Source organism: Mixia osmundae (genome assembly GCF_000708205.1).
Source record: "Mixia osmundae IAM 14324 unplaced genomic scaffold scaffold_9, whole genome shotgun sequence".
Taxonomy (NCBI): domain Eukaryota; kingdom Fungi; phylum Basidiomycota; class Mixiomycetes; order Mixiales; family Mixiaceae; genus Mixia; species Mixia osmundae.
In genome coordinates, this window is record NW_014575555.1 from 286,758 (window position 1) to 307,187 (window position 20,430).

The following is a 20,430-nucleotide window of genomic DNA, read 5'->3' on the forward strand; positions in this document are numbered from 1 at the left end:
AACCTAGTCTACCTGCTCGTAAAATTCCGATGCGATACCGACCCGATAGAAAAGCGCGCGCAGTGACTCGCGGATCTCTGGCGAGACGTCTCGAGCGAGGCCGTTCACCGCAAGCGGGTAAATCGTTGTAACGTTGGCGATGAGCGTCTTGTCTTCCAGTATGCAGAAGCCGTGCAGGATCTCCACGACTACGGGAGTCCACGCAGTGATGTTGCGAGCCTGTGTCTCGCCGTCATAGGCCACGAAGCTGCCTAGAATGTCAGTTGCAAGCCTATCACATTTGTCAGCCAATATATCTCATTTGCCCGAGCATGACATACGGCATGAAGACTTCGAGAGTCTCGGCTCTCCTGGCTTTGTGATCGATCCTCTCATCGCTATATACGCGTAGCAATACATTGACGAGTGTCGCAGCACTACTGGATTCTTGCTTGAGCAGGTTGGGCAGCTGTTTCATGAAGCCGACTTTCCAGAGAGCCATGCGAAGGTCCTTGTCGGCGTTGAACTTCTTCGCGAATCGATAACTGCTGTCGAGGACTGACATAAGTCGAAGCAGATCTTTGGCTGGTATGGTCGAATAGACTTCGTCATTCTGCAGCATCTCATGCGCTGTTTCGATGAGCAGCAACTGCAAAACGCATTTGACGATAATCTGCCTAAAAATGCGTTTGCGATCCGCAAACAAGCTACGTCCTTTGGTCGGCGGGTCATCATCGAGAGCGGAGCCGGGGGTATATGCACTCGTCTTCGGCGGCTGATCCGCGATCAAGTCGGTCGAGGATGTCTCTCGTGTGACCGAAGGTGAGGCTGGAGTGCGCAGGCCTTCTTCGAATAGCTGAGACGCGGTCGTCTTCGTGAACAGCGTGATGAAAGTGCTTATGATGCGCTCCCAGATATCTGGCGTCAGTTTCCGGACATTTTGCTCGACCAGCTGTTGCAGACACGCTGTACCGATGCGCGCTAGCGTATCATTCTCTGCAAGCCAATAAGCTTGACGCAACGGCCTCCTCCGTATGGGACATGCCTTGACAGATACATTCGCAAAGCAGATCAAGTAGCCTGCCAAGCATTCGCGCGAGACTGTCAAAGTAGAAGGTGAACAGGTCGACGAGATTGCGCAGAGCTTGAATCATGGTTGTCGACAGCCAGACACTCATATCTTCCTGAGTTGTAAAGCGTGAAACGTCCTGGCGCGATCGGAGAATAGCGAAGATGGGGAAGAGCACTTCTTTGCAGACCGAGTCCCAGAAATCAGTGGGGAAGGCATGACCGTGAACCTTGAGTGTCTCGAAGAGGTAGTCTAGCGCTCTGCATTGAAGCACGTCAGACTCTCGCACGCACATCTATCAAGGCTAGGCTAACCTTTTGCGGACTTCCATGTCCTCGCCGTTCATGATGATGTCGTAAAACCCGAAGAGTATGGGGAACCACCACAGCATAGGGTCCTGAGAGAGCTCTACTTCTTCGCTCGAGTTGCTCTTGTAGGCCTCGCTGAGTGGACACTCGGGCGATGACAGCATCTGGGGGACCATGTCTTTCAACATCTCGATAGCATGCAGGGATACCCGCTGATATTTGCTGATCTTGCAGAAGTCTGTGATGCAGACAGCCAGATCGGCAAAAGAGCCATGCGAGATCACTGTCGCAAAATGATCGCGCTTGATGCTTTTAACGATTTCGAAGGCTTGCGTGGCGATGCGTTCTACAGGACCATCAGCGAGAATACGCAAGTAGGCAGATTACGCACCGTTGCCAACCTTGCTGCTCGCTGAGAACACACCAAACATTGTCCGCCAGCCTGACCGTAGATTTATTATTCTCGCCTGAAGCATCTGTCGCAAACATTGCAGTATCTGCCGGGCTACATCAGTCAAGACCTCGTCGGCGACGGCTGCAAGCGCACCATATCTCGCGCATCGGGATTCTTGTTGTTGACCATCGTATACTGAAACGGCTTGAGAAAATCTTTCTGAAACTTGAAGTGCGCAAGCTCTTCCTTTTCGAGAAAGCGCATCGCCAGCTGCCGCAGTGAGTCAAGAGCCAAGAAGCTGACTCGTGCGTTGGTATGACAGCAGACTTGATTGAAATGCTCCCCAAGTACCGCCCAGATATTTGACCATTCGAGTCTGATCCGGCCCATGTTGTAGTATGAGATCTCGACTAGCTTTTGTAGGCAGAAAACGCGGGGATGCTCCGAGAGACCTGATGACTGGATCTCCTCCCACGAGATTTCACTGAGTGCGCGCACAAAATCGACGATGGCAGATCCTGACAGCGTACTGCTCGAAGAGAAGATCCGATCAGCAGAGATTGTGATGTGCGAGTTCCGAGTCTCATTCGCAACTTCGTCAGTTGGCCGGCTGAGCTTGCTCGTCAGGGTGCTTTTGCGCCGACCTGGTGCTGGTCGGGCCGGCCTGCCCATCTCGGGTAGCGACCGTGAGTCGATGCCTTGCGCGATGAGCGAGAATCGCTCCAGCTGGCTGATGCAGATGATAACTTCTCGCCAAGACTGTTTCAGATAGTTGCCGTCAATGCTGGCAACATCGAGTAGAGCCTTAATGGCTTCGACGTTCTTCGGTCTCATCTCGCCCAGATTATTGAGGAAAGTAAATTTGGCCAAGGTTGTGACAAAGGCGTTCCGTTCGAGTTCGAGGTCAAAGAGACAGACGATCTTGATCGCTTGACGGAAACCTTCGAGCGAGAGGCTCACGAGCTCGAGATCGTCAGAATCCTGCATTGGAGCCGAAATGCCAGCAAGTATTGGCATCCAGGCGACGGCAAACATCGGACGGACATGCTGGAAGTTCGAGGCTTCAAAGAACTGCTCGCTCGTGCGCGTCGCTCCGCGTCGTTGAGATCGCATCATGGTCTTGAAGAGGGCTTCTGTCTTACTCGCCATGCCTTCAGATTGCAGCACATATGCTTCGCGTTGTAGATCACGACCGACACTGGCGAGTGCAACTGCCAGTGTGCTACCAGTTGGAACTGTGGGTGCCAGATCGATCTCGTCCTTCATCCTGATCTCATTGATTTGTATTTCTTCATAGATGCCTGCGAGCAACTCCTCCGGTAGATCGGCGCCGTCGTTGATGCCGCGATTGTTTTTATAAAAGTCTTGCAGCGTCATTCTGTTCTTGACTTGCGGGTTATGGGCGTCAGTGTTAAGCATTATCGTCGAGTATGCGAGGACATAGGCAGTATCTGCGTTTGCAAATGCTGACGAGGGATTGCCTGCAAGATAGCGCGCTGCAAATTTGAGCATGAATCGATCGATTTTCTGCGCTTCGCCAGGCAAACGGAAGGACTGCAGGAACATGCGAAGAGCATCTGTGAATCGCATACCCGAGAAGTCCATCAGATCGACAAAGGCGTGCATAGTCGCAATATTGTCTGCGTCTCCTTCTCCGAGCCACTCGCCGATCATCGCCTTACTGAGCCCATCCGCATGCAGCAAAAAAGCTGCGACGTCCTTGGGATCGCGACTGCGAACGAAACCTTCTTTGATGAGAAACTCGATGCCTCGTTTCGGCTTGAAGTTGAATTTCTGTATGCCTTGCAGCAATGTGGTTTTGCGCGCTTTTGCATTCTCAAAACGCCCGGGATCGTCATTAGGCTCCGGAGTCGAGGTGCCGGAGATTGCTGACCGACCTCCATTGGGGATGGCGAGGCTCTCGTCAGCTTCGCGCATGTCTTCGCTTGCGAGCGAACGCTGCTCCGCCGCTAGCACTGAGTCTGTCTGCGATGAAGCAAGTGTGCCTTTGCCAGCCCAGCTGACGAGGGACCGCAAGATAGCTATCAGCGCTTCTAGGCTCTGTCTCTTGAGCTGGGTTTCGACAGGGATATTCGAAGGCAGACTGCCGTCCTGTGAGGCAATCATCGTGGGCACAGCAGGCACACTATTCGCAGCCGAAGCAAAGGTATTTGCGATGCCAGGCGCTCCAGGTGTGAGAAGCGAATCAAAAGTAGACGACGTTGTCGAGCTGATCGTTACTGTCGTGTAGTGCGTCGTGCAAAGTCGCGAGACGATGTTTGTCAGACGCTCGTATATATTGTCGAGCGATGTCCGGTCACAATCGTAATTGATGTAGATTTCAACGAGTGCTTGAGGATCGTGGCATAGTCTCGCCATTACACCGAGCAAGAGTGATTTTTGGCGTACCGAGGAGCTACGCATCTCGAGTATCGGCAAGAAGATCTCTGTCAGTAGCACTTCGATCTCTTTCTATAGCCCAGAGCATGTTAGCCAGCCGTACTTTTTACGCTCAGATCCGATCCCACCTTCAGCTTTGTGCGCATGCCCGACAGAACGCGCCAGAAGATTTCACAACTTATCTCAAACACGTTGAGCATTGGGCTGATAGCGTTGCGACTGAGTGAAAGGCAGAGATATTGTTTGATGGCATGAATGAACTGCGTCGATTCGCGATTGGATGCGGAGTAAATGGTCACGCTCGAATCGACAAAGAGTGCCATATGGTTGTGCAAGATGGTCAGGATGAGGTGAAGAGACAGCAGTTTGGATCGCATTGCATGCGATTTGATGTCTCTCTCGCTCTCCGAGCCGAGGGGCTTCATCGACAACTTACAGAGCGAGCGGAATACGAGGAACGCGTCCTTGATGTAAAGATCGTTCGTACTGAGGAACGGACCCGTTTCGCGCTCTGAGACACCTTCAAAGGATTGTCTGGCCTCCATCGATTGGCTGCTTACATGGTCAGTGGAACCTACACTGAGATCCGAGAGACGCACATCGAGTCCATGACAGTCGTTGCAGCTGCCCCATCTTCGGCTGAGATTGCTGTGTGAGTGGGCAAGGATGTGCCTCCATTCGATACAGTGGGAGCGTCCTCACTGGCCGGCAAGTCATCATTGCGGATGGTATCGGAGCTCGCTCGTGCTTCTGAATTGCCGTTCTCATGGCCGTTGGTGTTTTGGGCAGCAATCTCTGGCGGAAGATGAGTAGTAGATTGCCGAGCGCTCGACGTGGGTGTGCCGCGGCTATCTCTATGTGTGATGGGCTGACCAAGAGCAACACGACCAAAGACTGCGCCTACGATCTGACCTAATGCACCTTGCGCAACTGTCTGGTTCTGGTGACCCTTTGAAAGCAAGAAAATATTATAGACCGTGCGCACAGCTCTTAGTAGCGAGCTTTGGTGCACCGGTAGTGAGCTTGAGAGTATCAGACTAAGCAGCGTGGAAAGCAGATGCAAATTGACAGCATCTGGACCTGTTGATGCTGATGCTGTCGCTAGAGGCCCGGTCGATGGCACGGGTAGAGCAGAGCCTGAGCTCGTCGAGTCGACAAAGCAATTGCAGATGGTCGAGACGACGTCTTCTGCCAGCTGAGGATCTGCAATATAGGGCTGCTCGATCGAGCCAAGCGATGATCTCCTGGAATGCGTGCCGTCGGGTGTGCCTGCCTGCGACGGTGCGTGTACAGGCGACGAAAAGAACGAGTGGCTGACGAGCTTGCCAATACTATCGAGCGCCTGGATCATCAGAGCGTGACTCTTTGTATCGCATGCCAAGCGTAGTGGCTCGAAGATGACACGAGGATCGATGGATGTCTCTGCAGCATTGGGCGACTTGAGCACTTGTAAAGCACGTTCGATTGCTTCCCTCAAGAGGGCCGATCTCTTCGCGTCTTTCGAGGCTAGCATGCTTTCCAGAGATTGTATGATCAGTCTGCCTGACAAGAGCGGTGGCGCTGATGAAGTTTGTGTGGTGCGCGTCGCGGACGTGGAAGAGCGAGGTCGATAGGTCGACGGCGCTTCGTCCTCAATCTCGGTAGGCTGTGTGCTCATGCTAGCTGCTGTACCAGCCGGTTGACTTGAAGCCGCGGCGCTGCTCGATGAGGACGCTTTCGATGGGGCAATAGACACCGAAGAAGAGGAGGGGAGAGTGTTCTCTTGCTCATTATTAGCGCTGGCCGCTTCGCGCTCTTGTGTCGCCGTCTGAGCTCGGTCAGAGAGCTCGACAGCCTCGAAAGGTGCTGTTGTCTCGACCTGTACATCCTGTTTGCTGGGCAATGGGGGCAGCCCCTCACTGGCGCTATCGCTGAGCGGTGCGGCTTGCGCAACATTTCCATTTGGCTCATTAGGTGAGGCAGGGCGACTGACACCTCGCTCCTCCGGCTGCTCGGGAGAATGATCAAGCTGTAAGCCGTGATGAGTGTGGCTCTGGCCCTCGTCGTCAGATGAGAGCGCAGGCGAATGAGCTGTCGGCGTTGTCATGATTTCGGTACCACTGTCCGATGACACGCTCTCAGCCATTGCGTGTTAAGGCTCTCGGCCTGTGTCGTGACGACTGAGCGTAGACTCGCGATCAGTGCTATCTGCCTGCGGCCTGCGCCGGCTCCCGCAAAGCCGTCTTGAGCTGGGCTGACACGACACGCTGCCAGCTGCAGTACGCGCTTACCTACCGCGGCCATAAACATGAGCCTTCTACGGCCCTTCCGAGCGACAGACATCTTCTCCTTCAACAACATCAATCTCGATCCCTGGACCGAGACAGTACATAGCATCCTTCCCCACGCTGGGCCAAAGGCTCATTCACATTGGCTTGGCAGTACTCTGTGGCGTATTATCTGGGCAATCTAGCGACATGGCCGCACCTTTTCTCTGCTCAGGAGAACGCACAAGGCAAACTGATGGGCTATGGTACGCTCTCTTTCTGGCGTCTGCTTTCTCATGCTCACATTACCACGCGACAGTGATGGGCAAGACTGAAGGGCCGGGCACCGAATGGCAGTAGGTCTGGCGCTCTGCGCGTACAGCGGAGTGCTCAAACACCGTGCAGCGGGCATGTGACAGCCATCACTGTCTCGCCCGAGCACAGGCGACTCGGCCTCGCAAAGGGCATGATGGCTCTCCTCGAGAAAATGTCGGAGCTTCACCGAGCCTACTTTGTCGACCTCTATGTCCGCGTGTCCAACAATCGTGCGCAGGCTTCTCATCATGATCTGTGCACGCTCACGTCAGCGTGTGGGAACAGAGGCGATAGACATGTACGAAGGACTGGGCTATTCGGTTTACCGGCGCGTCATAGGCTATTACTCAGGTGGAGTCAAACCAGGGGAAGAGGATGCATTTGGTGAGCTAAAGTCTTGGTACATGTCGCATTTCACTGATGCACACGGAACGACAGACATGAGAAAAGCATTATCGCGAGACGTAAAGCAGCAGAGCGTGCGCGCCAACGGCAGAGACCACAGAGTCTCCCCGAGCGAATGCTGGACATGATGGTGCCAAAGACCTTGTTGTCGTCGCTAAATGTGGTTGTTGTATTGCCTAGAGCTTCGTCTGTCGTCCGAAAATGAGCTCACGCATCATTAGATGCACAAAATAGGCGCGCCCGAGAAATCCCTAGCCGGCCCACAGGCAAAGCATCACTGGTCTCGGCGCAACGTTGACTGAGCGACCTCAATATGGATGTCCACGATCCCATTCATGATCTAGCGAGGCTCTCAGGCCTCAAAGAAACCGATCTGAGCCCGCATGTGCCCAGCATACCAAGAACAGCCGACGGCAACCCGTCACTGGCGAGCGCCTTTTTATCTCAGCAAGACCTCAGCATATGGTCTGAACAGTCCAGAGTGCCAGGATCCGTCATTCCGGACCAGACCGATCTGGTTCGGGGCGATCCTGACCTCGACGGGAACCCGACGATGCAAAGTGCGACCAGCCAAGCCGCGCCCGAGAGCCAAGACGGGCAAGATTCGCTCGCGACGCCAAAGACGCCAAAGCGAGTGCGCCATAGACGGAGAACTCCGCCGCCCGTGTCGGTGATCAGCAGCTTGGACGTCACCTTTGACGACGAGCCGATAGAGTATGCACCCGTGAAGCCCACCCATCGCAACCGCAAAAAGCCAACGGGCAGAATGTCGTCACAGCAAAGTGGCCCTGCGGTCGAAGGTGGCGCAAGAGCGGTCCTCATCAGAGATGCCAAAGACCAGGCCAACGAGGGTATATCATCCAGTCTTGATGCGCTTACCGGCCGCAAGGAGAAATCGCTCGCAGAGCAGCTGATCGGACGAATTCATACGTCTCGCCACGGCGGTGTGGCAGCAGACTTTGCTCCGCCCGTCAATTTTGAGACCATTCGCACCATCACACCCAGGGAAGAGACCGTGTCAGCAGGCGAGAAGAATCGGCTGTTCGGTCTCGCCGAAGCGCCAACGTATTATCCGACACAAGACGAGTTCCAGGATCCGCTCAAGTACATCGAATCACTGAGCAAGATTGCATCTCAGTACGGTATCTGCAAAGTCGTCCCGCCTGAAGGCTGGAAGCCCACGTTCAGCATTCCTACAGAAACGTTCAGATTCAAGACTCGCTTGCAACGCCTAAATGCGCTCGAGGCTTCTGCAAGAGCCAATCTCAACTTCCTTGAGCAGCTTTACATCTTTCACAAGCAGCGAGAGTGTGCCAAGGTTCGCCTGACATCTCTGCCGACCGTCAACAGAAGGCCAGTCAATCTATTCCTGCTTCAAAAAGCCGTCAGTAGTAGGGGTGGCTTTGACATCGTATGCTATCTCCGCTATGTGTTCTGCGCTATCTAATTCTCGACGATCAGGTGTCACGAGATCGAAAATGGCAAGAAGTCTCGCTAGCCATCGGAATCGATCCAAAATCGACTTCGGCCACTTCCGCGCTGAAAGCCACCTATGCGAAGCTCATTTGCCCCTTTGAAGAACATGTCGAGCTCGTCAAGACGACGTCAGCGAAGAAGACCCCCGTTCAGCTACTGACGCCCGTCGCAAGCACTTCGACTTCGCCTGCTACGCCACTCCGACGAAAGACACGCTCACTTGGTCCTGTACCAGAGGTGCCCATCTTCAAGGACTTTGTCAAGCCCGTTGCAGAGGACACACTGAAGGCAGAAGAAGTCTTGGATGAAGCCGACATCGCTATTGGCCTGCCGCTACACGATCTACCCCCCGAGGATGTCGGCGATGTGAGCGTTCTATGGTGCGCCTGCGGACTACGCTGACATACATGCAGGCCTGCGAAACGTGTCATGCAGACAACCGCGCGAGTAAGATGCTGCTCTGCGACGAATGCGATCGAGGCTACCATATTCACTGCCTTACACCACCCCTCAAAAGTATACCTAAGGGTCGATGGATCTGCAAAGATTGCCTCATGTCGACTGGTCGTGACTTTGGCTTCGATGAGGGTGACGAGCACAGCTTTCATAGCTTCAGACGGCGTGCAGACGAGTTCAAATCTTTATGGGTCAAGCGACATCCGCCAGCCTATATGCAACCCGAGGGAGCATCTCTCGAGCAGCCAGCTTCTATCAATGACAAAATCCTCGCAGGTACGTACGATGACCTCGACGGCGTGCCTATAGAGGAAGAGGAAGGCTTCGATGCGAAATGGCTGAGAGAGTCCTCACTGGATGGACTGCCGATCGATTCGTCCCGCACTGGGACGCCCGCCTGTCCCGATCCCATGCCAGCACCACGCGAACCTACACCACCACTCACCGCTCCGTTGCCCATTGATCTGGCACTTGAGGATTACATTGAGCGCGAATTCTGGCGCCTCGTCGAGACTACGGACGAGACCGTCGAAGTCGAGTACGGCGCAGATCTACACACTAACGACACATCAAGTGGCTTCCCTGAGAAGCGTCGCAATGCTAGAGATCCATACGCACGAGACGCATGGAATCTCAATAATATTCCCACTGCACCTTCTTCTCTGCTCCGCCACATCAGAGGCAACATTTCTGGCATGACCGTGCCGTGGCTCTATGTCGGCATGGTCTTCTCCACCTTTGCCTGGCATAAGGAAGATCACTACACTTATAGCATCAATTATCAGCACTGGGGCGACACAAAGACTTGGTATGGCGTGCCAGGAGACGACGACATCCACCTCGAAGCAGCTGTCAAGGCGGCCGCACCTGAGCTCTTCGAGCAACAGCCTGATCTGATGTTCCAGCTTGTCACTTTGATGAGCCCAGGCCGCCTCAAAGAAGCCGGCGTACGAGTTTACGCCTGTGATCAGCGCGCAAACGAGTTCGTCATCACCTTTCCTCGAGCCTATCACGCCGGCTTCAATCATGGTCTCAACGTCAACGAAGCGGTCAACTTTAGCTTGCCGTCTTGGCTGGCCGACGACCTGGCTTGTGTGACGCATTATCAGCAGTTACAGAAGCATCCCGTGTTCTCGCATGATCAGCTTGTTTGTACCATCGCTGAGCGTGACAGCACAGCCAGCATGGCCTGTCATCTGCGTCCCCTGATTGACGAGATGGTCTCGCGCGAGCTGCGACATCGCGACTATGCACGGCGAGCGTTCCAAACTCTCGGCGGACTCGTCGAGACAGTCGATCCTTCACATCGAGTCGAAGATGACTATCAGTGCCAGTCGTGCAAATGCTTTGCTTATCTCGGTACTCTCGTTTTCATGCCGCCGATCGAACCAGAATATGACGCGCCCGACTCGCCCCTGAGCAGCATTGCCTCGATGGACGATGCCAGGTCCGAGCTCGAGACTGCCTTAGCTGGCACAGCCTCACTTTTCATGCGCCCAACCATCTCCGATGCAGCTCTGCTGCCGAGCCTTCCCGTCGTTCCACGCTTGACCTTGGTTCAGTCGCTGAGCAGCAGCCGAGCCGACTCGCCTTTGACGGAGCTTTCGAGTGTGCCGCGGTCAGGCTCGAGTCGTTCTCGTTCGCGGCAGACATCGAGCGCCCCTGGCCCACAAAAGCCAAAGATTGTCTGGAATGGTCCCAAAGTCTATTGTGCTCGCCATGCGCGAGCGCTCCTCAAAGCTCTGCCGGGTCTTGTGCCTACATTCCGATTACATTATTCCGACGATGAGCTTCTAGGTATACAAGCAATGGTTCGTCAGCGCACACGGTCGAGCGAGCCATTCCACGAAACAGACGCTTCGAGCGAGTCGTCTATGCTGAGCGACGACTCGCAGAAAGTAAGCGCAACACGTCTAGCGCTTGCACTCTGCTGATACCACTACAAACAGAGAAAGCGCGCACACTCAGACAGTGACACGTCCGTCGACAGTCATTCGGACGAGAAGCGTGCCAGACTGCCCACGCCTGTTAGCCTGTGATGATCTCTGTACTAGTAACCACACATTGTGTGCCGACCACCTCACGTATCTGCAATTAGTGCAAGCATGCTCGCTATGCAAACTATGCCTACAACAGAAATTTGTGTGCAAAAGGACTCAGTCATATCGCCTCCGCTTCTCTCGCTCGTATCGTTCCGGTTCTTCTGCTCGTCTGCTGCGGCTCGATGAGCTAGGTGGCGCCTCGATCTCGCCCTCTTCTCGCTTTGAGCTTTCGCGATCATTCGATCGTCCACCGTCGCGATCACGGTCTCTGTCTCGTTCGTCTGGGCGGCGATCGCGGTCGCGCTCTCGACCTGAGTAGGTAGCGGGCGAATCTCCTCTTCGTGAGTCTGCTGCTGGACCTCTCGAGGAGTCTCGGGGGCCGTGAGAGTCTTCTGCGGCGCTTGGCCGGGCAGGAAGACTGGATGGCATAGGACCGTCCGGCTGTGCGTGGCCATTGACCTTGAGACCAACTCCGGGCTGAGGAGCCATGCCCGGGCCAGGTATGAGAGCAGAGGCGGATCGCTGCTTCCATGTATCGATGGTCTGTCTCAGCGTGAGATAGCCGAGGTGCATCTATAGAGCGCAAGGACAGATCAGCGGTCTGTGCAAAGGATACTGCGTGGGCGATCTACCTTTCCACCGAAGTGATCGGCAAGGCGGCGATCGGAGTCGAGGACAGAGAGGTAAGCGCTGCAGATGTCGCAGACGCGGAGCTTTTGGTGGCCAGATGCGCCTGAAGTGTCTGTCAACTGCTGGAGCTCGCGTTCCTTGTCGATCTTTTCAGCCTTGAGCGCTTCTGCTTTGCTGAGTTCTGCCATGGATGCATCTACTTCGCCGGATTCACCTGCACACCGTTTGCATGAGATGAGCTCCTGAGCCCATGACATGTGCTTGACTGACCGAGTCGCTCCACTTCCTCCATGGCGAGATCGTAGGCCGTCTGGATCTCTCCAATCTCGCGCATCTGCAGGAAAAGCAGGGCTATAAGCAGGAAGAAGCGCTCATGGGTCAGGCACGACTTGCCAGTGCGGTCGTCTTGTTGTTCTCCTCTGGTGTCTTTTCGAGTCTGCGCTGGGCGGCTCTGATCCTCCTGTCGCACTCGTCGACGAACCCTAGCACGTTGCGCTCATACTCTGCCCTCATGGATTCGAGGTCTCTGAGAGCGACGTCGCCTTCACCCTTTTCGGCTGCCTCTCGAGCTGCGCCAAACTCGATCTTGAGCTTCTCGCTGTGGCTCCTCGGACAAGGACCCAAGTCCATCCTCTGCATCAGTTCGTTAGAAGGCGTGAGCTCTCGAGAGCCGTCAAAGGGGGGAAGCTCAGACTGACGGTATTGTTGAAGAGATCATGAGGACAGGTGCCGCAGAGAAAGTTGCGACAGACCCGGTCGTCGGTGAACTTGAGGTCGAGCGTGACGTTGCCCATCACTTCTTCGCCCATCATCTTGATGAGCAGCTTGCGCTGCTGCTCTGCCAAGTAGCCCATCTCGTGATAAGCTCGAGCCTCGGCTGGCGCTCTTCAGCTTTTCCAACGCGACAGAGCGGCCAGCCAAGCCGACGGGCAAGCCATCCCATCGACCTTGCAGCATGGACGCTTCAATGATAGACTCTTTGCCTTGTGCGCCAGATAGTCACACTCTGGACTGGAGCATGCTGACAAGCCGTAAGCGCAGACATCGACAAGGACTACGACGACAGGCCAGAAGCGCGTGAAGTCATCGAGAAAGAGCTTGCCAAGGAGCTCGCTAGGCTGCCCAAGCGAGATCTATCGAGTCAGCTACCGGAGGATGTCGCCTCTCGTCTGTTCAGCTCGAGTCACTTCCTCCAGACCGAGCTCAAGCGGGTCAGTTCGAGCTCGCAGGCCGAAGGAGGGCTCGACACTACGCGGTACAGTCTGCCTGTCCCTCCTTCGGGCGAACAGGCGAGCATAGAGGAATGGCAAGCCGCTCTGGACAACGCTTCTGCACAGCTCGAGCACCAAGCGACCCGGCTCAACAATCTCGAGCTGCTCAACAGCTTTGGTGCAAACTCGTGGCGATTGAGCAATTTCCTCATTGACAGATCAGCGGAGAGGTACAAGGGCGCCATCGACTCGACGACAGAAGCGACGGAGACGATCAACAGGCAACGAAAGTCAAAGCAGCTTGCAGCAGGCGCTCAGTTGGAAGCGCTAGAACAGCAGTGGAGCCAACTCATCTCTGCCAATTTGCAGATCGAGATTGCCAACTTGTCCGTCGAGCAATCACTCGACGCACTGAGACAGCGAGAACAGGAGCTACAGCGTAAGCTTGAGGAGACAGCATGATGCATCCGATGTTGTACACTGTATTCACTCTGTCGGCATTGAGAGCAGCTTTGCTCCGTCCTGCGTACTCCTCAAGCGGCTACACCGGCTCTATCAGAAAGACTCACAGTGAGGAAGGGCGCCCATGTGCCCGCCAAGCCTGTCCGATCACGCACGACTTCGATGTAGGCCTCACGAACTCGATCGGGTCGAGCCAGAGGATCAGCGCTCGCTCGCTCAGCGATCCAGATCGTCCGTCGAGCGAGCTGAGCGAATGTGGGACCGAGGGCAGGCTTGTGCTTCGTTGTGCTGAATGCGGAAAACGGGGCTTCTGTTCCTGCATTGACTGCCTTGTTCACGACCTATCCTACAATGAGCATATCATGCTGGCGAGATTGCGGGCGTGAACGCACGAGCACGGTCAGTGGCGACTCGGCGCTGCTTGCAATCGCTTGCAGATCTCGCATGAACGTGACCATGGCGGCGTGCTGCTCGGTGGATCCTGAGTTGCCAAGACCATTGAAGAGGACATCTATCCCGTCCAGGACGACGATGCGTAAGCGAGTGGACTGATCGACGAGCGACTTTAGGGACGAATCGATGGCTAGCAAGCAAGCAGCCGGGTCGAAAGCTGTATTGATCTCCCACTTGTCAAAGATTGCATCGGGCTCCAGGGCGGCAAAACGGTGATCTTGACGCTGCAGTGCTTCGAATACTGCCAGAGCCCGCTTGATGTCAAAAGATCCCCGGGCGTCTATCCAGAGACCGGCAGAAGTGGGGGCGTGCAGCAATTCCCGCACGACGATGTGCAAGGCAAGCTGCAGCTCTCATCAGCAGTACGCCAGCTCGGTAGCGTACACATACTGTTGTGCGAGACAAGGATGGTTGTCCGGCCAATTCGATCAGCTCGCCAGGGTAAAGACCCCCTTGTAGAGTCTCATCGAGTGTTTTGACGCCCGTGAGCAGTGGCGGCGCGTGAGTGCGGACTCGCTCCTCTCGTTCTGCTGCGTGCGTGCCTAGCACGGGGACAGGCGCGAGCGTCCTAATCGCTATCTGTTGTGCGATCTGATGCTGCTCTCGATGCTGAGGGGGTACATTCACGGAGCTATTGAAGAGTAGATCGACATCTAAAGTCTTTCATGAGCCCTTTCAACAGTCTGGCCGAGCATGACGGGGGCTGACTTGAGATGATCTGCTGACGAGAGAGATAATCTAGATAGGCTGTCCAGTCGAGCTCAGGCTGCTGAAGGGGCAGACACTCGTCAAGGCGCATCAACTTGTCATCCCGGCCAAGTCGCGAGCCGTGCCTGGCGCCTGACGGTGTTGACTCCAGTCACATCCGCCTCACCACAAGGCCTCAAAGATGGGCGTCCCGTCGAGACAGATGCCAGATAGGCCAGGCAAGGTCAAGAGCTCGCCGCCACTGCCGCCTCCAGCGCGAAAGACGAGTAACATGGGAGCAAGTTCGACCAAGACCAACGGCAGCAAGGCCCCCGCTGTGGACCCCAAGGATGACTGCGGCGTCTGCTCCGTCAAGGGCCACAAGCATCCTCCTGTACAGCCCAATCAGGGAGAGCTGCCTTGGATCCGCTGCGACGGGTGAGCGCCCGGTCGAGTGTCACATCTCGAAGCGAGACTGAGCGTCAAGCAGTTGCAAGCAATGGTACCACTGGGCCTGCGTAGCCCCTGATCCTTCAGAGACGAGCGATGCCATCGACAAGGTACCGAGCTCACTTGATGACATGCATCGGCAAGCTCAACAATTGGTGTCACAGTGGTACGATGACGCCTGCATCAAAGCGAGCGAACGGGATGACGAGAGGGAGCCCCTCAAGATCACCTACAGAGGCAACCTACGCAAGTCGTCCAGACAAAGGACAGACATCGACTACTCGAACCTCAACGCCGGCCTCGAGTCTGACCCCGGGCGATGGATGGCAATCATCCATACCAAGAGGATAGAGCCTCATCCTTTTCCAGTCTTGCCGGATGGGGCCTCGCTCACACTAGACTGGCTATACAAAGATCCGGAAGCGATGAAGCAACCCGTCATTATCGAGAGGCCGGACGGACTGGGCATGACGATGCCAGAGTCGGACATGACGGTTTCCGACATCGCCAGACTGGTCGGGCCGGACTCGCCAGTGGAAGTCGTCGATGTCGCCAGCCAAGCTGATCTTGCGCATTGGACGCTCGGCAAATGGGCTAGCTACTACGAGAATCCACGGCGAGCAAAGATACGCAACGTCATCTCGCTCGAGGTATCCCATACTGCGCTCGGCAAGTCCATCGTCCCACCCAAGGTTGTCAGAGAACTCGACTGGGTCATGAACGTCTGGCCAAAGGACAAACGTGCGCATGGGGATTATCCCAAAGTACAGAAGTACTGCCTCATGTCTGTCCAGAAGTGCTGGACAGACTGGCATATCGACTTCGCCGGCTCGTCCGTCTTCTATCATATTCTCAAAGGCAGCAAGGTCTTTTACTTCATACGGCCGACTGCTGAGAACTTGCGCAAGTACGAAAGCTGGTCCGGTTCGTCGGAAGCGCAGGAGTCGCACTGGCTAGGCGATGAGGTCGACCATGTCTATAAAGTCGAGCTCACCCAAGGCAACACTATGTAAGTCATGCGCGCAGAGACGCTTGCGTCGAGCTCACATATTGGTGCTACTTAGGATCATACCGACTGGCTGGATTCATGCTGTTTACACGCCGTCAGACTCGCTTGTCTTTGGCGGTAATTTTGTGCATGGGTACGTGCTGCCGCGCAAGCTAGCCAACATGAGCTGACAATGCTGCGCCTTCTCAGAATGAACATCGAGACGCAGCTGCGAGTGGCAGACCTCGAGATCGCGACAAAGGTGCCTCGCAAGTTCAGATTCCCGCAATTCGTCAAGCTGCTGTGGTATGCGGCTCAACATTATCACAATCGTCTATCACGAGTCAGCGACGAGCTACCCGTCGACTTACCACTACGTGTCATCGAGGGTTTACTGGAACTCTCGCACTTCCTACTCAGACAATGTGTGCTCCTTGCGAGATCATCCGACGCAGCCATCGAAGCAAAAAAGCGTGCGAGGGAATCAATACCGCCAGAACTCAAGCTAGAACCAGCAGAACTGGCAGAGAGCATCAGACAGACGGCCCGTCGACTACTCAAGCTGCCAGAAGAGGACTTTGATGCCCATCTGCCAGAGAGCTCGCTAAGGGCGTCTGATTCGCCTGCGCCACGCAGTCTAAAGCGCAAAGCCGACGGCGAGCAAGAGAAGCAACCCAAGTTCAAGAACTATCAGCCTGAGCCGCCGAAGATCAATGAGCCTCATCCTGACGACAAAACCGTACGCGAAAAGCCCAAGTCGACGGTATACGCGCGTGACGAAGCCTTGCCGCCCTCAGAGGGTGGCCATAGCCTGCCGGCGAACATCAAACATACGCAGAACTGCACAGAGATCGTCAAATATACTCGCATGCCGGATGGCGGTCTAGCGAGGGAGACGCGCAAGGTCATAACGACTGTCGAGAGGTGTACCTGGTCTGGCGATACGTTGCGGTTGGTACATCAAGAATTTGATCCCGCAGACGTCGTTGCGATTGTCGATCAAGTCCTGCCACCTGGCTTCGATATACCTGTAGCGCCTGCCAACGGCGACATCCAGCTGTCGAGCTTTGCCGAGTCTTCTTACGTCGACAACGAGTCCAAAGCAGGTGTGCAGGCCATGGACCTCTCAGAGCTCCTTGCTGCCACTGTATAGTGCCATACCTTGCACAACGGCAAATACTTCTTTGATGTCACTCATGCATCACGCTCGAGGACTCGTGACAAGTTATGACAGTGAGATGCAAGTGTAGCAACAACAAGAAATCAGTAAGCGTTGAGATGCGCTTATGCGTGTCGTGAACGTGCTGACGACGTGAACGTGCTGATGCGACGACTGCCGTGTGTGCGTGAAATGAGACAAGCTGTCGACGTACTGGCAGTGCGACCATACGCGTGATACTCAGAACTGGAAGGCTGAGGAAGCGTAATAGTTTGCTTCTGACGGAGAGATCTTGCTCTCGGCGACCTCGCGGTACTTGCGGGCACCGTTGCAGAACTTGTCCGCAAATTCGTTCATGAAGACGCCAACGTGACCCTTACCCAAGGCGTGACGATTGCGACGTGCTTGTGCTTGGGCTCGACTCCAAGGCTGCACTTACCGAGCTGACGCACCGCGCGTTGGGAATCGCTGAAGAGCACTCGCTTGATTGCAGGCCAGGCAATCTTGCCGCTGTTGAAGAGCTCGAAACGATATGTAATCGCTTCACACTCAGCAACATTGGAGCAGATTGTATCTGGGGTCCGCTTGCTGAAGATGTACCAGAACTCCTTTCCACCGAGTGTTAACTCGCGGGCGATCACAGCGACGGCAGCTTTGCCCGCGTTTGCGCCGGCCTTCACGACCGTTGCATCGGTACTTACTAGGGTTGTGCCGCGCTGCTGATGTGCGAAACAGCGACGATCATACTCAATAGCGGCAGCATGCTCGTGCTCGATAATTGACGTCATTCCGATTCGTGGACGGCCGGGTGCGACTGTGGTGTGAGGCTCGGGTACGTCGCGAGCGATGTTCTCAAATTTGCTGCCGTGGCGACGAACGAGATCAGCGAGCATCTCGAATCTAAGGTTGACGGAAGGCAGGAATTGAGCTCTGTCAGGATTGGCGTGTGTGTACTCGCGGTTGAAGGTCGGAACTGAAGACGATCCGGGTGGGGAGGATGAACGCCGCGACGATAGTATACGTGGGTTGGAGATCGGGCCTCTGATCGAGCTCGTCGACTGAGCGGTGGTGCGAATTGATGCAGTCGTTGGACGGAGGGCTGTCTGAGCGGTACGAATCCGCTTTGTCTGACGATCTTTTGCGGGCGAGCTGGGCGTAACATGCTCGTTGCTGCGGCTGGCACTTGCACTGGGCGGTCGTGCCTTGTGGGAGCCGAGTATAGCTCTGATCGCTACGTCTCGGATGTCCTGGTCTTGCGGTACATCTGCGCTCCTGCTCGCTTTGATTGGCTTGATCTCGCGCTCGTCTGTCGATGTGACTTTGCCGATGCGAACTCCCTTGCTTGCTTCTTGCTCCTGCTGCTCCACATGCACCTGGACTTGCGGTGTTATGGACGCGTCACTGTCTGCCTCAGGCGGCTGCCTCGTGCGTGACTCTGACATCCTCTCAACAAGACAAGGAGGACCAGTATTGGTCATGAACTGACTGCAGGCTTCCTACCCTGTGCGATGTGTGGTACGAGCTACTCGTATGCCGCTCCCTCTCTCTCTGCTACTTGCTGGCGACGGTCAAGGCTGATAGGTCGGCTGCTCCTCTTGCTGTTGTTACTCTATCATGCAGCTGCAGTCCTGTCTATAATTGCTGTTGCGAGATGCTACGAGCAGACGGGCCAAAGACTGAGCCGTTGAGTAAGAACGGAGCGNTGGAAGGGCAAGGATGTCNCCAGATGGGGTGTGAGGAGTGTAGGACTGATTCGCACTCTTATCATATTTCGCGCTCACCAGATGAATTCGCACTTTTCAGATGATTTCGCCTACCCCGGTTTCTGCAGGGCGCCGCGAACGCGGGGAGCGCACATCTAGCTCGTGATCAGACGTTAGCGCCGTCCATTCGCGCCGCTTACGGACGGTTGAGTGCGCGCAAATTTCTCACGGTCACGCTCCTCGCAGCATATAAGAAGAGTGCAAATTTGTTTTCCCAGCTCAACTCCAGCTCGACTTCAACTCCAGCTCGACTTCGCCTCTGGCAAAATTCTCAGCCCGAGAGTAAGAAGGAGAGCGACTAAGCATACTGCCCCTGCAAGTCCCGTCAGGCCGGGGGGGCCAGTAGCCCGCCGTCATCGACAAAGAAATATCCCCTCTGCCGAAGCCGACGCGAGGTGCTGTGACGCTGTGGTCATTGAACGGGGCCTATGCCTCGGAATCGCGGCGCCAGCTTGAGGACCCCGGATATGGGCTAGGGCGCGTCGTGGGCACGGACTGCCGATCTGGGCGACTCAACTTCCCCATCGACTCAAACTTCACCAGCACGATCTGGGCACACCATTTCATCACATCAGATCAATACGACCATTCCTTGGCTGTTCCTCTCCGCTTCCATACTTCCTAGCCGCTATGCATCATTCCAACTTTACTTGCGCACTGAATATTGCCTCTCCACTGCCGGCATTTATTGCTGACACGTGTCGATTGCCATATAGACTGACACGTCATCGTTGTCAGGTAAAATAGCAAAGCGCGATTGCTAGTCAAACTAGCGGCCAGCGACCCCCTTGCCAATCTTTTTCTGATCAGTACAATGCAGACGCAGGCAGACGACTTCGCATGACTTTACATAGCTTGGTCCCCACCGTTTCTGCGACTGACAATGTCGAATACGCGCAGGATCTTCTTCACATATCACGTATACGACGAAGGGAAATCTGATGCGAGCGAGAGTCATCTTTGCGGGACGCAACAAGATCTTCAGAGCTAGCGGCGTCAGGTACCGCTAGAGTCGGATCACAGGGCCTGTTGCAGCTCGCAAAACAAGGCAAGTCGCATGCATTGCGGATCTCAATCGATCCGTTGACCTTGAAGCTTCGAGTCGACAGCGCTTGCCGAGTGACTCGGGCATCACGGCACTCATAGAGACGATTTTTAGCGAGAGTGCCTTCGTGCAGACCAGGTGAGCCAAGATGAGGCGTCGAAAATTCCCTCCGCTTGCTCGCAGACCTCCACAGGCCTGGAATACATTTCACATAGTACCGTCTCGTCAGTCGTCCTGCATGGCAGTATTTCACATGCTGCCACGCTTGCGAGAGATGCCGCGAGCAAGAGCGCCATTGTTGTTTCGCAGCACAGCAGTCGAAAAGCGGACGGCTCATTTCGCTTAGCGACTCATTAAGGTGCCGAGCATTGCATTACAGCTCANCAAGTAGCTCGNNAGGAGTGACGGGGCTCAACGGTGCACATCTGCAATTCTCGTCGGCGGCGCGCTGAACTTAGGATTGAGTCTGGCTCTGGCCGGCTTGGCTGCGAG

At 55.2% G+C, this 20,430-nt stretch overlaps 11 protein-coding genes across 11 annotated transcripts in view; 4 read left to right on the forward strand and 7 right to left on the reverse strand.

Moving 5' to 3' along the window:
- Positions 1 to 3: 3 nt before the first annotated feature.
- Positions 4 to 6,275, reverse strand: L969DRAFT_52457 (uncharacterized protein; the record flags this gene model as incomplete). The annotated part of the gene is made up of 8 exons (XM_014710717.1): positions 4 to 271; positions 321 to 990; positions 1,031 to 1,308; positions 1,363 to 1,702; positions 1,748 to 1,853; positions 1,904 to 4,222; positions 4,279 to 4,702; positions 4,750 to 6,275. 8 exons carry the CDS (start codon positions 6,273 to 6,275, stop codon positions 4 to 6), a joined length of 5,931 nt encoding a protein of 1,976 aa, XP_014566203.1.
- A 162-nt stretch (positions 6,276 to 6,437) lies between these two features.
- L969DRAFT_52334 (uncharacterized protein) lies at positions 6,438 to 7,244 on the forward strand (the record flags this gene model as incomplete). The annotated part of the gene is made up of 6 exons (XM_014710718.1): positions 6,438 to 6,515; positions 6,572 to 6,662; positions 6,716 to 6,752; positions 6,802 to 6,941; positions 6,997 to 7,095; positions 7,150 to 7,244. The coding sequence occupies 6 exons, from the start codon at positions 6,438 to 6,440 to the stop codon at positions 7,242 to 7,244; spliced, it is 540 nt and encodes a 179-aa protein (XP_014566204.1).
- On the forward strand, positions 7,020 to 11,187 carry L969DRAFT_89586 (uncharacterized protein). The gene is made up of 4 exons (XM_014710719.1): positions 7,020 to 8,527; positions 8,578 to 8,958; positions 9,006 to 10,946; positions 10,998 to 11,187. Exons 1-4 carry the CDS (start codon positions 7,430 to 7,432, stop codon positions 11,085 to 11,087), a joined length of 3,510 nt encoding a protein of 1,169 aa, XP_014566205.1. The 5' UTR covers positions 7,020 to 7,429; the 3' UTR covers positions 11,088 to 11,187.
- On the reverse strand, positions 11,096 to 12,634 carry L969DRAFT_590211 (uncharacterized protein). Its single transcript, XM_014710720.1, has 6 exons — positions 12,419 to 12,634; positions 12,114 to 12,353; positions 11,991 to 12,054; positions 11,723 to 11,934; positions 11,289 to 11,663; positions 11,096 to 11,268 (listed from the first exon to the last, which is right to left on the reverse strand). The coding sequence occupies exons 1-6, from the start codon at positions 12,572 to 12,574 to the stop codon at positions 11,209 to 11,211; spliced, it is 1,107 nt and encodes a 368-aa protein (XP_014566206.1). The 5' UTR covers positions 12,575 to 12,634; the 3' UTR covers positions 11,096 to 11,208.
- L969DRAFT_89588 (uncharacterized protein) lies at positions 12,510 to 13,464 on the forward strand. The gene is made up of 2 exons (XM_014710721.1): positions 12,510 to 12,706; positions 12,762 to 13,464. Exons 1-2 carry the CDS (start codon positions 12,676 to 12,678, stop codon positions 13,391 to 13,393), a joined length of 663 nt encoding a protein of 220 aa, XP_014566207.1. The 5' UTR covers positions 12,510 to 12,675; the 3' UTR covers positions 13,394 to 13,464.
- On the reverse strand, positions 13,418 to 14,939 carry L969DRAFT_104897 (uncharacterized protein; the record flags this gene model as incomplete). Its single annotated transcript, XM_014710722.1, has 5 exons — positions 14,555 to 14,939; positions 14,237 to 14,499; positions 13,786 to 14,190; positions 13,501 to 13,734; positions 13,418 to 13,453 (listed from the first exon to the last, which is right to left on the reverse strand). Exons 1-5 carry the CDS (start codon positions 14,643 to 14,645, stop codon positions 13,418 to 13,420), a joined length of 1,029 nt encoding a protein of 342 aa, XP_014566208.1. The 5' UTR covers positions 14,646 to 14,939.
- Positions 14,292 to 17,237, forward strand: L969DRAFT_89590 (uncharacterized protein). The gene is made up of 5 exons (XM_014710723.1): positions 14,292 to 14,971; positions 15,024 to 15,093; positions 15,148 to 15,992; positions 16,048 to 16,125; positions 16,182 to 17,237. The coding sequence occupies exons 1-5, from the start codon at positions 14,736 to 14,738 to the stop codon at positions 17,122 to 17,124; spliced, it is 2,172 nt and encodes a 723-aa protein (XP_014566209.1). The 5' UTR covers positions 14,292 to 14,735; the 3' UTR covers positions 17,125 to 17,237.
- Positions 17,201 to 18,884, reverse strand: L969DRAFT_89591 (uncharacterized protein). The gene has a single exon (XM_014710724.1). The coding sequence runs from the start codon at positions 18,570 to 18,572 to the stop codon at positions 17,484 to 17,486; it is 1,089 nt and encodes a 362-aa protein (XP_014566210.1). The 5' UTR covers positions 18,573 to 18,884; the 3' UTR covers positions 17,201 to 17,483.
- Positions 18,885 to 19,226: 342 nt separating this feature from the next.
- L969DRAFT_89592 (uncharacterized protein) lies at positions 19,227 to 19,941 on the reverse strand. Its single transcript, XM_014710725.1, has one exon. It carries the CDS (start codon positions 19,849 to 19,851, stop codon positions 19,663 to 19,665), a length of 189 nt encoding a protein of 62 aa, XP_014566211.1. The 5' UTR covers positions 19,852 to 19,941; the 3' UTR covers positions 19,227 to 19,662.
- Positions 19,909 to 20,430, reverse strand: part of L969DRAFT_89598 (uncharacterized protein) — a gene marked incomplete at its 5' end in the record, with an annotated part of 821 nt that continues 299 nt past the window's right edge. Inside the window, 2 exons of the mRNA XM_014710726.1 lie at positions 19,909 to 19,939; positions 20,001 to 20,430. The exon at positions 20,001 to 20,430 is cut by the window's right edge and continues 21 nt beyond it. Of these exons, the coding sequence (XP_014566212.1) occupies positions 20,350 to 20,430 (81 nt within the window). The 3' untranslated portion in view covers positions 19,909 to 19,939; positions 20,001 to 20,349. The remainder of the gene's footprint in view (positions 19,940 to 20,000) is intronic.
- Positions 19,977 to 20,430, reverse strand: part of L969DRAFT_89599 (uncharacterized protein) — a gene marked incomplete at its 3' end in the record, with an annotated part of 465 nt that continues 11 nt past the window's right edge. Inside the window, exon 1 of the mRNA XM_014710727.1 lies at positions 19,977 to 20,430. This exon is cut by the window's right edge and continues 11 nt beyond it. Within this exon, the coding sequence (XP_014566213.1) occupies positions 20,067 to 20,234 (168 nt within the window).